At 55.7% G+C, this 15,839-nt stretch overlaps 1 protein-coding gene across 2 annotated transcripts in view; it reads left to right on the top strand.

Annotated features, from left to right (window-relative positions):
- The window catches only part of GRIK5 (glutamate ionotropic receptor kainate type subunit 5), a 61,247-nt gene that overhangs the window by 18,517 nt on the left and 26,891 nt on the right, over nucleotides 1–15,839 (top strand). For both annotated transcript variants that reach the window (XM_055145047.1, XM_055145046.1), the window contains one exon: nucleotides 10,766–10,969. In XM_055145047.1, the coding sequence (XP_055001022.1) occupies nucleotides 10,766–10,969 (204 nt within the window). The remainder of the gene's footprint in view (nucleotides 1–10,765; nucleotides 10,970–15,839) is intronic.

Here is a 15,839-nt window from a genome sequence, read left to right as displayed (position 1 = left end):
AAGGCTTCATGGAGGAGGTGACCCTAGCCAGGGCTTCAGATGCTGTATAAGAGCTGGTGTGCAGAGAACAAGGGCCTTAGGAAGTGCTGGTCAGATGGGGCACGTGGCTTCATTGGGTGCTGACAGGGCCTGTGTCGGGCTCTTGAGAACTCACACGTGCATCAACCAGGATGTGTGGGAAGAGGGAGGCTCCTCCTCCTTCCTGCTCTGTCTCCAAGGCCCAGAAGGGTAACTGGCACCTAGCCAGCCGGAGACTGGGCATGCAGTGGCAGGTGGCCCAGAGATGCCTGGAGCTATGGTAGCAGCAGTCGGTGCCACAGGGTCTCTGAAGAGCCCAGTTCCTGGTCCCTTCCCCGGGAGAGTGAGCAGCAGGGGGTGGGACCAGCCCTGGGGGTGGAAGACACTGACAGAGGATGCTCTGGCCGGAGGATGAGTGTGAACATGGAGGTGGGGACAGCTGGTGTGGAGGTCCAGGAGAACAGGGGCAGGTGGCCGTTCCCAGATGGAGCTGAAGGGAGGGCCCACTGGGAAGGTGGGGTGCAGGAGAAGGCCAAAGAAATGGCACCGTGCAGCCCCTGCCCGGGAGTTATCATCCTGTGACCGCCCCCCATCCTTCTCCTGGCAACCAGGTGACCCTCAGACCCTCCAACTCCCAGACTTCTGGCCCTTTATTTTGGTGGGAAAGCACACACCCAGCGATGCCCAGGGTTAACTCCTGGCTCTGCAGCAGGGATCACTCCTGGTGGTGCATGGGGGACCAGATGAGATGCCAGAGATGAACCTGGGTCAGGCGTGTGTACAAAGAAACTGCCCTACCCACTGTACTACCACTCTGGTTCCAGCCCTTTTTTTGGCGGGGATGGCCCACACCCAGGATGGCTTAGTCCTGGCTCCAAGCTCAGGGATCACTCCTGGCAGTCTCAGAGGACCATATGGGGTGCCGAAGATAGAACCCTGGTCAGCCAGCATACAAGGCAACGTCCTACCTGCTGTGTTTTCACTCCAACCCCACTTCTGGCTCTTTATCTGTGAAATGAGCCTGATAATCCCCCCCCCAACGACTGTGAGGAACACGTCCTGAGAGGCCAAGGTCCCCTGGGCAGTGCCCAGCAGAGAACCATGCCCCGCACCCATGAGTCCTCCCATCCCCTGTGCGCAGATGTGCGCCCTGGATAAAAATAGCAGACGCACTGGCACTGTCTCTGAGTCCTGTGCCAAGCCCTCGGCTCATGTCACTCAGTCTTTGTGGCAGTCCTAAGCTTGGCACTAGGCAGATCTCCTGTTTTCTGATGAGGAAACAAAGGCACGGGAGGGCGAGGTGCCCTGCGTACTGGCAACTGGCAGAGTCCGGGGCCTGGCCTGTACCCCGCTACTCAGCGCCCAGCCTTGGCACTGCCATCCATACTCTCTGACCTGGTGGTTCAGCTCCTGCTTTCATTCATTAGGAGGCACTGGGGCCGAGGAGATGGTTCAGTGGTTCACTTGTCTTGCATCTATAAGGTCCTGAGTTTGATCCCTGTCATGGGAAACAATAATAATAATGGGGGCCGGAGAGATAAGTACAACAGCCAAGGTGTCTGCCTTGTGCACATTAGCCCAGGTTCCATCCATGGAACTACAGATGGTCCCATTAGCACCGCCAGGAGTGATCCCTGAGCACAGAGTCAGGAGTAAGCCAGAGCATTGCTGGATGTGGCCCCCAAACAAACAAACAAAAGAAGTGTGATTAGGGCTGGAGTGATAGCACAGCAAGTAGAGCGTTTGCCTTGCACACGGCCAACTTGGGTTCAATTCCCAGCATCCCATATGGTCCCCTGAGCACCACCAGGGGTAAATCCTGAGTGCAGAGCCAGGATTAACCCCTGAGCATCGCTAGGTGTGACCCAAAAAGAAAAAAAAAAGTTGTCATTAAATTATTCATTACATTTTTAGAGGGGATTGGACTAGATCAGGGACCTTGTATTTTATTATTATGGAGGTGAAAGTGTCAGGCCTCATCTGGCAGTGCTTGGGGAACCTTATGTGGTGCTGGGGGTTGAACTGCAGTTCAAACAAGGCAAGTATCTTTGCCTCTGGACGTGACTTCGTACAGAGGAATGCTTAACACCCCCTGGGGTCAGAGTACAGCGGGGAGGGCATTTGCCTTATACCTGGCCAACCTGGGTTTGATGCCTGGCATCCTATATGGTCCCTTGAGCACCCCCAGGGGGTAATTCCTGAGTGTTAAGAAGCCCTGAGCATCATCGGGTGTGACCCAAACCGATCCCCCCTGCAAAAAAAGGATATGCTCCTTCCCTGCCAGCTCCTGCTCAGGCACTTTACGATCATCCTTTTTGTCTGTGGTTCAGTGGTCTGGGCCAGTGGTGCTGGCGGTTTATCCCAGAGCATTATCCTCACTCAGGCAAGGCATGGCCTTCCACTCCTTTGAGCTCTCTCCATGGGCCCTAGAAACGTCTTTCATTTGGTTTCCTTTTTTTTTTTTTTTAAGAGGGGGTCAATGTTTTGGGTCACAACTGGCAATGCTCAGAGCTTACTCTTGGCTGTGTGCTCAGGGGTGACTCTATCAGTACTAAGAGGACTGAAGGAGGGTTGGAGGGACACTCAGCTCCTATACGCTCCCACACCTAGAAACTTCCGTTTTTCTTTTTTAGTGAATCAACGTCGTTTTTATTTAAACTAAGAAAGATGTGGGGCTGGAGCAATAGCACAGCAAGTAGGGCATTTGCCTTGCACACGGCCAACCCAGGTTTGATTCCCAGTATCCCATATGGTCCCCTGAGCAGCGCCAGGAGTAATTCCTGAGTGCAGAGCCAGGAGTAACCCCTGTGCATTGCCAGGTGTGACCCAAAAAGCAAAAAAAAAAAAAAAAAGGAGAACACGAGCTTGAAGAGCCAGCCCTAGAAGCTTCTTTTGGGAAGTTTCTGTCCAAGTTCCTTCCTTCCTTCCTTCCTTCCTTCCTTCCTTCCTTCCTTCCTTCCTTCCTTCCTTCCTTCCTTCCTTCCTTCCTTCCTTCCTTTCTTCCTTTCTTTCTGCTTCTCTTTTTCTTGTCCTTTTCTGTAAAAATAAACAAATGGGACTGCATGATCTTTTTATTTGGAGTTTTAGAGGCAGTGCTGGGGATCAAGCCCAGAGCATCACACATGCTAACCACATGTCCTGCCACTTGCACCCCATCCCGGCTGCAAGAGCTTATCACTGATTTGAGTTATTTCTGTCTCCTTAATCCTTTGGGGATATCCGGCTTGGGGCTGTCCTCCTGCTCTGCGACTCATCTTTTTCACTTTCCCTTGATAGCTTTTGATGAAAAGATTTTTAACTTGACTTAAGTCTGTTTTATCTGGTTGGTTGTTTTTCCCCCCTCCGGGCTTTAATCTTTTTGGAGTTAAGAACTCTTCTTTGCCAGAAGGTCATGGAGGTTTTGTCTCTCCACACTGGAGCTATAGCACAGCGGGTAGGTCGTTTGCCTTGCACGCATCCGACTCGGGTTCAATTCCTCCGTCCCTCTTAGAGAGCCTGGCAAGCTAATGAGACTATCCCACCTTGGGGTCACAGTACACTGGCAAGCTACCCGTGGCGTATTTGATATGCCAGAAACAGTAACAACAAGACTCACAGTGGAGACATTACTGGTGTCTGCTCGAGCAAATCGATGAACAGCGGGACGACAGTGCTACAGTGCTGCCAGATCTATATTCCACCTGAGACGCACTTGAAGTATGTGCTCAGGTCAGAGGTCAGACCACCTTTTTTTTTCCCCATGTGGATTTTGTTTTGTTTTGTTTTGGAGACCCCATGGCCCCTCCTGGTGAGAAATTCAATGCCAGGGCCTGGGAATGCTGTGCCCCTCAGGCCCCGTGGGGCCATGGATTACCCAGAGCACACCCTAGGGCCTCCGGGGCTTGGCCTGATGATGTTCAGTATATTGTGGCACCATCTCTCCTGCCCTCCAAGTGGATCTTATTTATTTTTGGTTTGGGGACCACACCTGGTCGTGCTCAGGACTTCCTCTTGGTTTTGTGCTCATGGATCACTCTGGGCAGGACTCAAGGGACCGTTAGGGGTTCCCCAGGGTCAAATCCAGACCATTTAGTAAAAGACTCATCTTTCCCTCCCTGTCGTAAATTAAGAATCTTTTGATAGGGTTGGGGGGGGGTGGAATTCTGAACTCCCCACTCAGCCATCTGTCTGTCTTTGCACTGGCGTCTTGTCTCAAATACCAAACTTCAAAGCAAGTGTTAATACCTAAGTGGGAAAATCCTTCTGTGTCCACATTCCATGGTGGTGGTTCCTTCTGATGTTTTGCATTTCTATATCTAGATATATATATATATATATATTTTATTTATTTATTTACTTTTTGGGTCACACCCAGCGATGCTCATGGGTTACTCCTGACTCTGCACTCAGAAATTGCTTCTGGCGGTGCTCAGGGGACACTATGGGATGCTGGGGATTGAACCTGGGTCAGCCACATGCAAGGCAAATGCCCTCCCTGCTGTACTATCGCACCAGCCCTTCCTTATATATTTAAAAGCCATGCTTTACTTGCATTTGGGGTCATACCCGGTGGTTACTGGGGAGCCGTGTGGTACTAGGGATTGATTCTAGGACTCCCATGTGTAAAACTTTGGCCCACAGAATTATGTCCCTGGCCTCATACTTGACGTTTGGGGAGAGGGTGTGGACCATACCTAGCATTGCTCAGGAGTCACTCCTAGCAGCACACAGGGATTCTATGTGGTGCCAGGAATTGGATAGGTATCACCCACATACACAGCAAGTATTTTATCCCTGTATCATCTCTCTGGACATCATACTTCACATTTTAGAAACAATTAAGGGATCAGAGCAATAGTACAACAGGTAGGCTGTTTTCCTTGCACGTCACCAACCCCAAGTTCGATCCCTGGCACTCTGTGTGGTTCCCCGATCACCACCAGGCATAATTCTTGAGTGCAGAGCCAGGAGTAAGCCCGGAGCATCACTGGATGTGGCCCAACATCCCCCATAATAATAATAATAATAATAATTTAATATTGGATCTGGGAAGTTAGTACAGGGGCTAGCATGCAGGCTTTACACATGCCCTGCCTGGGTGTGGTATAGCACGGGAAGAAATCAACAGCTTCACAGCCTTGTTCCCTGCTACAGGCTCAGTTTGGGTGGGTACCATCTGGAAGAGCCCTCACGCCCCCTGAGCACTGCTCGGGAGCCTTCCCCCACCCCCAAATGAATATAAAGTTGGGAAAGGGACAGAAGTGGACAGAAGTTATTATAAATCTAACAAAAAAGAATTCAACGCGGGGGATGGCATGGCATGCCAATCTAGTTGGAGGTCTGGAACCAAAAGTTGGGCTGCTTCCCTCTCATCTCCTATCCCCTCAGCCCCCAGTGGCGACCTCCTTCCAGAAACTTCTCTTTAGACACAGACACAGCCCTGCTTTCCCGCACAAAGGCCAGCGCGTTGTACAGGTTGTTCTGTAGCTTGCCTTTCCCTTCTCTTAATATATCTGATAGAACTTATTTTAGCGGTTGCCGGGGATGCTTCTGTGACAGCGATAATCTTTTAAGCCCGTCCCAAATTAACCTAATTTCCACCATCTCCATCTTTGTTCTCTCTGCCAGGAGGTTTCTGAGGGGAGGGAGGGTCTGCATTTTCTGTGGGGAGCAGGGGCCCCTCCCCGGCCCCCTCTTGTCTGTCATCAGTGTGCCCACTGAGAGCCCTTTGGAGAAGCCTAAAGCGCTGGGGTGAGGGGCCCTGAAGGCCCTGGGTTCTTTGGGTGGGCAAGGACCTTTTTCTTTTTTTTTTTTTTTGGTTGGATTTTGGTTGGATTTCTGCGCTCAGGGATCACTCCGGAACTACCATGTGGGTTGCCGGGGATGGAACTCGGGTCATTTGTGTGCCCCCACTTTCCCTCCTCCCCCCCACCCCGCTGTACAGTGGCTTCAGCCCTATCTAGCCTATGTAGTCTCTCTTTTCTGATTCTATATAAACTCAGGTCTTTTTTTTTTTTTTTTTGCTTTTTGGGTCACACCCGGCAATGCTCAGGGGTTACTCCTGGCGGTGCTCGGGGGGAGCATATGGGATGCTGGGAATCGAACCCGGGTAGGCCACGTGCAAGGCAAACGCCCTACCCGCTGAACTCCTAAACTCAGGTCTTGAGCCTGAGATCTGGAACCCAAATTGGTGGTGGGAGCAGGGGGTATTTATTGGGCCACATCTGGTGACCCTTGAGGGTTCCTCCTAGTGACGTGGGAGTCACTCTCCCTGGTGCTGGGGGACCATATGGTACAGGGATGGAGACCAGGGCACCCCAGTGCAAACCCGCACACGAATGAACGCTTGGAGCGTGTATCTTAAATGTATGTATCTAAAATTGGGGATCAGCTCACTCTCAGTCTGGGTGCAGACTGGGATATTATGGACTTATAACATTTGGATTTTGAAAGGCGGGGGGCACCCCCAGGCAGTGCTAAAGGGGTCTGGGCTGGGCCAGGCCGTTGACTGGCAGAGCCCAAGGCTGTGTGTCCTCTAGGGTTACAGCCAGTGATGCTTGGAGCAGTTCAAGGGCAGGAAGGAATTAGCTGAACCCCACCCCTGGGGTCCAGTCTCCCAGCTGGGCCCCACCTCCCCTACCCACCAACTCTGACACCCCCCTCCCCCCAACTGGGAAATGGGGGGAGGGTTCTGGGATTGATCCCAGTGTCTCACATGTGCAACCAACTAGCCATACCCTTGGTCTCAGGCTCATGGGGTGGGGAGGAGTCTCACAAGTGAGCCCCAGCGAGCCTCGGCAGTGCTTCGGGGACCTTGGGGGACCATCTAGGGCTCTAGCACAGGATTGGCTACAGCAAGGCAAACTCCTCACATCCTGCACCGGAGAGAAATTTCTTTTCTTTTCTTTCTTTCTTTCTTTCTTTCTTTCTTTCTTTCTTTCTTTCTTTCTTTCTTTCTTTCTTTCTTTCTTTCTTTCTTTCTTTCTTTCTTTCTTTCTTTTTCTTTCTTTCTTTCTTTCCTTCTTTCCTTCCTTCCTTCCTTCCTTCCTTCTTTCTTTCTTTCTTTCTTTCTTTCTTTCTTTCTTTCTTTCTTTCTTTCTTTCTTTCTTTCTTTCTTTCTTTCTTTCTTTCTTTCTTTCTTTCTTTCTTTCTTTCCTTCTTTCTTTCTTTCTTTTTTGGCTTTTTGGGTCTCACCCAGCATGCTCAGGGGGTTACTCTGCACTCAGGTCAGGAATTACTCCTGGCAGTGCTTGGAGCACCCTATGGGATGCTGGGGGTCGAACCCAGGTCGGCGGCATGCAAGGCAAATGCCCTCCCCGCTGTACTATATGGCTCCAGCCCCATGAGAGAGATTTCTTGACTCCCGCTCCTGCCCAGTCAGTCCCAGGACTCCTCTGTGCCTCTGGCCGGGGAAGGTCAGTCTAATGCAGGGCCCCGAGGGCAGAGCTTCACTCCCAGACCCCACTGGTCCATCACCACCACCCATACCTCCTCCTCCTCTCAGGACCTCCGTGTCCTCATCTCTGAAGCAGCGGTAATAATACCGGCCTCCTACGCTGCCAGAGCTGTCACCCAGCAAACCCACGAGGATCGCTAGCTGCCGCCGCTATTCTTAGGATCCTCTCACATTCCTCCTCCCAGGCCCACGTTCGGGCTTGGGAAAGGCAGCCCGGGGGAGAGAGGCGCTCTGACTGCACCGCCTTCCGCCGCCCCTCCTCGGTGGGGGCCGGTGGGACCGGAAGTCAGGGGTCTAAAGGAACCCCCTAAAGGGTCATAGGCCCCGTCGTGTGTCCCCATGTCCCTAGCTCCTTGTGTGGCCTCCCCAACTCCTGTATTTGCGTGAGGGCCAGGGTTGATCACTTGCCTTGCCTGTGTGAGGCCCCCAGTTCAATCCTCAATGCCACCATACACACACACACACACACACACACACACACACACACACACACACACACACACACCCCAAAAAATTAAAGAAAGAAAAGGAAGGGGCTGGAGAGATCATACAGTGGGGAGGGCGTTTGCCTGCCTTATATACCGTCTTCCCAGGTTCCATCCTTGGCATCCCATATGGTCCCTCGAGCACCACCAAGAGTGATCCCTGAGTGCAGAACCAGGAGTAAGCCCTGAGCATTGCCCGGTGTAGCCCCAACTTTTTTTATTTTTCAATAATAAAAAACAAAGGAACTGGCTTTGATAATATCGCCTGAAAATGTATATGAGCTTTGTTTGAGGAACAAAAGGGATACCGCCCAGTATGCCGGCAGAGCACATGGCTGGCATGGGTAAGGTTCTGAATTTGATCCCTGGCACTACCCCAGCACTGCCAGGTGTGACCCTGGTGGTTCCTGATCATCCTTTGCCTCACCAGCCTGTGTCAGGCTGAGTTGCACTAGGAACAAGGGGGCTGCAACTCATACCTTGCAGGTGGAGACCCTAAGTTAGAGCCCAAGGTACCACCAAGTGTAGCTCTGGTGGCCCCAGCACTGTCGGGCTCCAGTTTGATCCTTCAGATCCTCAGAGCGTGACCAAATATCCCCTCTAGTGGTCCCCTCACCCCCAAAAGTAATCTCATGGATAGAGGTCCTGAGACCCAATACTTATTCCTGCAGATGCTTCTTCTGTCCTGCCAACTCTTTCTGTCCTAAAGACCAAAGCGACACTGCAAAGTTGGCCCCAGGGTGTCAGAGAAGCATATCAGAATCAACCTAGCAAATTCTGTAGGCCCAGATATTCAGGTGTCTAACCTATAGAGCATTTACTTATTTATTATTTATTTCTTTATTTTGCTTTCTGGCCATACCAGGCAATGCTCAAGAGGTTAACTCCTGACTCTGCCTGCATTCAGGAATTATTCCTGGGAGTGCTCAGGGGACTATATGGGATGCTGGGGAGTCGGATGGTGCACAAGACAAGCACCCCACGCACAATCCTATTCCCTAGTTCTTCCTCCAAACCCTCCAGGACTGATTCCTGAGTGCAGAGCCAGGAGTAATCCCAGAGCCTCACTAGGTGTGGCTCCAAAACAAAAATTAAAAACAAAAGAAGAAATCAAGGGGAGATAACTCAAAGGACTGGAGTGCAGGCTCTGCATTCAGGAGCCCTGGGTTCCCTCCTCGGTACCCAGATGGTCCCCTGAGCACCGTGCTGTGCCGGGTCACTGCCCAGTGTAGACAAACAAACTGCATTAAGATTGCGTTGTCACGGGGCTGGAGCGATAGTACAGTGAGTAAGGAGTTTGCCTTGCAGCAGCTGACCCAGGTCTGATCCTGAGCCCAGCATCCCATATGGTCCCCTGAGCACCATCAGGAGTAATTACTGAGTACAGAGCCAGGAGTCAATCCTGAGCATCCCCATGTGTGACCCAAAAAGCAAAAAAAATTTTTTTTTTTGCATCATCACTTACCTTTATTTTATGTTTTTTTTTGTGTTCTTTTTTATTGGGGGGGGTCACACCTTGCAATGATCATCGAGATGATGATCAAGGGTTACTCCTGACTCTGCCCTCAGGAATTACTCCTGGTGGTGCTCGAGGAACCATGGGAAATGCTGGGGATCAAACCCGGTCAGCCGTATACAAGGCAAACACCCTCTCTGGTGGCCCTTTGTTGCTTACCTTTCTAACCAGGAAATTATAGGAAACTTCCCAGGTGGACTGCAGAGATAGTACTGGGATGAGGACACCTCCAACCACCCCCTGATCTGATCTCCAGCACACACAAGGTCCCCCTGCACGGGAGCCATCCCTGAGCTTAGAGCCAGGGATAACCCTGAGAGCACTAGCCCGGAGGCCTGCGGCTGCCTGGGCTCTCGGGCTCTGAACACCGGGGCTGGCCTCCACCTGCTTCCCTCAGGGCAGCCCTGGGTGGGGGTGCCCTCCTCCCACCCTCGGGTGGACCATGAAGTTAGTAGGGTGTGTTGGTGCCAGTCATGTCAGAGAGTGGGGTGCAGCCGAGCAGAAAGCCTCAAGGGTCAGTGCGCCGGAGATCTCGCTCTGGGTGCCGGGGCGGGGGGTCCCCCGACTGCCCGGGGCAGGCCTGAGGCTAGGGGGCAAGACTCCATGCACATGTGAGACTCGGGGTTGCCCAGTGGAATCTGTCTCGACTGTCAGTGGTGGGTGTGTGTCTGAAAGCCCCTCTCCCGGGAGGGGGCAGGGAACACCATCTCCTGATGGAGATAAAGCACCACGGGGCGGGGATCTGCACGGTGCTGGCCTGCGCCGTACCCCCTTGTATTTATTTTTTGTGGGGGGTGCTCCCAAGCAGTGCTCAGGGGGCCCAGAGACCACTTGCAGGATGTAGGCTGGGTGTGTTGATGCTCAGGCTGGTGTGCTCAGAGCTGCAGGGCCATGCCTCAGTGTGTGCTGGTGGGGAGGGGAAGCGTTGCTTAGTGTTGGGGATCAGCTTGGGGGGCTTCTGCATGCCTGGCTAGTCCTGGCTCTCTCCTTGCCCCTTCCCCCCATATCTGTTCTTCTCCCCCCTTCCCTTTCCCTTTTGTTGTTTCTGTGGTGCTAATGGGGACTGGGGCGTGCAAAAGGGGGACAGACTCAGTTGTGGTGCATCGGGGCACGGGAGGGGGTCCCCAACAGCCCTGCCTCCTTGCAGGGCAGTGCTGGGGCTCAGAGGCCTCACACCAGCTCTCCCGGTCCCCTCCCCCCACTTCTGGACGCAAGGCAGGCAGTGCCACAACCCCTGCACCCCGACTCTCCCGGCTCCCACCCCCCCTCCGCCCATAAGTGACTGACCCCTCTGCTTTCCCGCACCCCCAGGAGAATCCGTACGTCATGCGCCGGCCCAACTTCCAGGCCCTGTCGGGGAACGAGCGCTTCGAGGGCTTCTGCGTGGACATGCTGCGGGAGCTGGCCGAGCTGCTGCGCTTCCGCTACCGCCTGCGGCTGGTGGAGGACGGGCTGTACGGGGCACCCGAGCCCAACGGCTCCTGGACGGGCATGGTCGGCGAGCTCATCAACCGGGTACGGCCGGGCCGGCGGGCGGGCGGGCGGCTTGGGGGGGCCAGCCTGGGCAGAGAGCAGAAGGGGCAGAAGTGACATGTGACATGCAGGGGGGGGTTGCCCAGGACTGGTCAGTGCTGCTGTGTGGGCACCGAGGGTCCAGGGCCCCCCCCGCCTGGTTCACGTGCCTCTGGCGCTGCCGTGGCTCAGTAACTATTCAGAGGTCTGTTGAGTGGACGACAGAGATGAGGGGGTCGGCAGAGAATGTCTGCCAGAGGGCCAGCATTAGGGGTCCGGGGACAGGGGGACAGGGACTGCACCTCATCTGTGCACCGCCAGCACCCACCTGGCACACTGGGGACGTCGAGGCAGGCTGGGCATGGCGGTGGCTGTGAACACCAGGGACCTGTGCCCCCTAACCCACTCCCTGGGGACCATAAAAGGACCCAGAGTGTCCCCTAACCTCCGCCCTCTTTGGCTGATTTCCTGCCTCTGAGAGGAGGTGACACCCCACGTTCATTCTCAAAGGCGGGAAGGAATTGGCAAAGGGGACAGGATGAAGCAGGAGGGTGTGTTTGGGGCGGAAGAAGGGACACTCCCAAGGGGACAGTGCGGTGGCACCCAGGAGCCTGCACCAGGTGTGGGCAGGGTCTAGGGTGTGGGGGGATGACTAGGAGGGCAGCACGGGGGACCGGGCGGGGTGCAGAGTCCTCAGCTGAGTGGGCTCTGTCCGTGGAACCTCAGAGCTTTCCCCCCTGAGAGATGGGGTGATGGAGGCCTTCAGATCTGGGGTGAGAGTCACGGAGGACAGGGTCACCCCCCAGCATAAGAAACCCTGTGTGTGCACATGCCCAAGATCAAGACTCCCCCCTCTCACCCCCTACCCCGAGCACGGCTCAGGGCCCTGCATTGGGCTTGGCTGAGGACACCGGGGAGTCCCACCCTCCCGTCACTCATCCTCAGAGTGAGTCACCCCCGAGCCCCAGAGCCCTGGTGGTGCCGACAAGGACGCTTCGTACTCGGGGCCCTGATTTTCCAAAGTCACTTTGACTACAGAATCTTTTTCCCCACTGACGCCTCAGAAGCCTGCACCAAGGACGCAGAGCTCAGAGCACGATGAGGGGGGGCGGGGGAGGGTTCCCTTTGTGTTCCGGTGCCTTGGGCTCCCCCACCCACCACAGGCCCCAAGGCACGGCCTCCCCACCCCTCCTCCTCCAGGCTGCCTTCTGGTCTGAGCTTCCGCCCCGAGGTGAGGGAGTGGTTGTGAGGCAGGGAAGGCCGGAGTCCCTTCCCTGTGACCGTTATCACAGGCCCTATCCTCAGCAGCACACACATACTCATTCTCCTGGCTGACAGGGACAGTTTCCAGGCAGGGTCCCCCACCCTGCAGTCATGGTGAGCAAGCTGCCAGGTGATTCACCCACGGAGGGGGCAGTCCTGCCACAAGGGGCCCGGGCCATGGGGCTGGCTGTGAGCTTTGCTGATGGCCACAGCTGAGCACCTGAGTCTGCCCCAGGCTGCTCTGTGACAACCCTTAGGCCAGCGCCTAACCCGGAGTCTCCCAGGCCCTGGTACCCTGCGGCACCCCAGTTGAGAAACGTGACCTGAATTAACTTCCGGGTGGTGCCCAGGTGTTCACTGGAGCCCTGAGAGACGCAGCCTCCAGCCTGGTGTTTCCCAGAGTGGGGGACACCACCGCCTACCCCGGGACCATCCAGGGATATAGCCTCGGGTGCAATGGGGGGGAGGGTGCTGTCTGTTTGCTTAGAGATCGATTCCCAGGGGGCCCACTGAGCAGCTCTCTGTCTGCAGAGGGTGGCTGAGCATGTGCTTTGCATGCAGGAGGCCTGGGTTCGATCCCCGGCACCGCATAGTCTGCCTGAGCACCCCCCGGAATGCCCCCCAAGCACAGAGCCCCCCAGAGCATGGCCCGGAGTAACCCAGAAACAAAGCCAAAAATAAAACCTGGCGGGGAGGGGGGATTAGGCCAGATGAGTCTGGGAATCTCCACAGGTCGGACTGGGCAGGAAGGGAGTGAATCTGCGTTCAGGGCAGAGAATCCCCTGTGGACAGGGCCTCCTTCTGCTCTCGCAGGACCCCCGCGCCCCTCCCACTGGCCCTTACGTGGGTGGGACTCTTTGCTCCCCGAAGCCTGTGATGAGGTTTCAGTATTGGGGTGGGGGTGGCTGCAAGGTGACCTTGGGGAGGCCAGGGGACCCCAGAGCTGGAGAACGGAGCCCGTCTGGAGAGCGGCCGCATTTGGGGCAGGCGCTGGGGTGGGGGACGGGCGCAGGCAGCACTCCAGCTTGTGGCTCCGGCAGCTGGCGCCTGGGTGACATTTAGGGAAGAGAACACTGGAGGAGGAGCAGGCTGGAGTGCACAGGCTGGGCGGGGCTGGGCTCAGCCGCCTGCTGGGGGGGGGGCGGGAGAGGGGAGGGGAGCGCAGCGCGGCTCTCACACAGCTACGGGCCCCCTCCCCGTAGCCTCCAGGCCTGGGCTGCAGTTTGTGGGTGCACCCCACGTGTTTTCTTTTTTTTTTTTCCCTTCAGGGGTGATGGGAGAGTTTGGGTCACTCTCAGCTGTGCAGACTCCCGACTCAGTGCTCAGGAGTCCCTTCTGGCAGTGTGTGGGGAACCGTGTGTGATGCTGGAGATCAGACTGGGGTCAGCTGTGTGCGAGGCGAGCGCCTTCACCCCTGCACTGTCTCTCCGACCTCTCTCAAGTGTTTTGCAGTCTCATGAGCCTTCCTGGCCCCAAGAATCACACCTCCCCCCTCCACCACCCTCCCCCCCACCCCCGCCGCTGATGTGAGAATGGAGGGCTCTGTGGCAAGGGGCCATGCCCTCCCTCAAGTGACCCAGGGCCGGTGCTCGCCCTCAGTGGGGCCTTGGGGGAGCTCGGAGGGGCTGGTAGGCATAGCCCAGCTTCCTTTGGCAGAGGAGGCGCCATGTCCAGGCTGCTAGGCAGACCGGTTCCGCGCAGAGTGACAGCCCAGGCCAGAGCAGGGCCACCTCCAGCTGCCCCGGCGGGCTCGTCACAGTCCATTTAGTCCACCAGTGGCTGGGGTGACTCAGGCCGTGTCCTCACACTGCTCTCTCCTCCTGCAGCTTCTCTGCAGGTGTGACCTGTCTCCCTTTGCTTCAGCTGGCCCCTGGGAGCTTCAGCTAGCCCCCCTTGGCTGAGCCCTCCAGCACAGAGCAGCTGTGTGAGTCCCAGGAGGCTGGGAGGTGCCGGAGGGCGAGGGCGTGGAGGGCTTTCATCGCAGGGGGGGTCCAGCTGCTCTGCAGCGAGGGCCAGGCTGGGCTGTTCCCCCAGGCAGGGCTGGAGCAGAGGTGGCCGTCAGGGGGAGGCCTGTGGACCCCTATATCCCTCACACCTTGCATGAGGGGCTCTTCCACCTCCACACTTGAGAGCCACCAGCCCCCAACATCACTGGTCCCCCTAGGTGACGGTCATGTGAGAACCGTCAGGAGCCTTGTCCCCCCAGGCTCCGGCCCCCTCTCCTGATGGTCCTGCCAGCACTGAGATTGTGGGCACTCCCAAGAGCGTTTGTTAAGAGCCACCTGCCATGTGGGTGGCCTTTGGTGAGGGCAGTGTGTGGTCATGTCCCCATGGATAGCCACCGGTGGTAATTGTCACGTCGGAGGTTGCTAAGCAAAGTCATGTGCGGTGGCGCACCGCTTGGAGTCAAATTCAAACTTGGGTTCAAACTTGTACTTCCCAGCCTGTGGCCTATGGACAGAGACCCCCACCTCTGAGTCTCAGGGAGCGAGGGCCCTTCCTTTGCAGTGTCGCCAGAATGCCAGCACCATGCACGAGGGACCCGGGTGCTCTCAGGGCCCAGGTGAAAGCCACTTTGGTGGGGGCAAGCCCCTGCCTGTGTGCTGTGTCGCGGGCGTGGGGGTGGCCCATGGCTCAGCCGGTGAACATGGAATGTCTGGTACCATCAAAGGCTCTTTTTGTTGTATTTGGTTCTGTTTTGGTTTTTGCTTTTGTTTTGGGGCCACACCTGGCAATGATCAGGGCTTACTCCTGGCTCTGCACTCAGGAATGACTCCTGGCGGTGCTCAGGGACCATATGGGATGCCGGGGATGGAACCAGGTTGGCCACGTGCAAGGCAAACGCCCTACTCCTCGCTGTACTATCATTCCAGCCCCTCTGATTTTGGTTTTTGGGCCACACCCAGCATGACTTAGGGCTTACTCCTGGCTCTGCAGTGAGGAATTACTCCTGACAGGGCTCAGGGGACCATATGGGATGCTGAGGATCAAACCAAGGTTGGCTGTGTGCAAGGCAAGTGCCTTGCCCTTCTGTTAACTCTGGCTCACCATCAAGATTTCTGTAGAAATACTGTCCTCAGTTCCTTGAAAATAATTTCGCGCGCGCGCACACACACGTACAGACACACACACACACACCAGCTGATTTCTTTCTCTCTCTCTTTTTTTTTATGTTCACACCCGGGCGATGCTCAGGGGTTATTCCTAGCTCCTAGGAATTAACTCCTGGCAGTGCTCGGGGGGCCATATGGGATGCGGGGGATCGAACCTGGGTCGTCGCTCCAGCCACACACCAGCTGATTTCAACCTTCTCACTGATGGTCTCATGCAGCCTGAGCCGGGCCCACACCGCGTCTCCCAGATGGCATTTTCTTGCTTGCTTTTTTGAACAGGGGCCATACATGGAGAAGCTTGTCCTGCACCAGCTGGTGGGGGTTGAGGGGAATGGGAACTCTCAGTGATGCTCAGGGGGTCGTGCAGCGCCACGGATCAAACTAAAGGAGTCCTCCACTTGGGTCTTCTCCCCAGCCCCCCAGATGGCATCCTCAAGCATCCTGAGGCAGGAAGTACTCTCTTCAAATTCTATAAGTTCCCAGGCCAGAGCGATAGT

This window comes from Sorex araneus, chromosome 8 (genome assembly GCF_027595985.1).
Source record: "Sorex araneus isolate mSorAra2 chromosome 8, mSorAra2.pri, whole genome shotgun sequence".
In the NCBI taxonomy this organism is placed as follows: Eukaryota; Metazoa; Chordata; class Mammalia; order Eulipotyphla; family Soricidae; genus Sorex; species Sorex araneus.
Note: the sequence above shows the minus strand (reverse complement) of the source record. Positions and strands in the feature narration are given on the sequence as shown.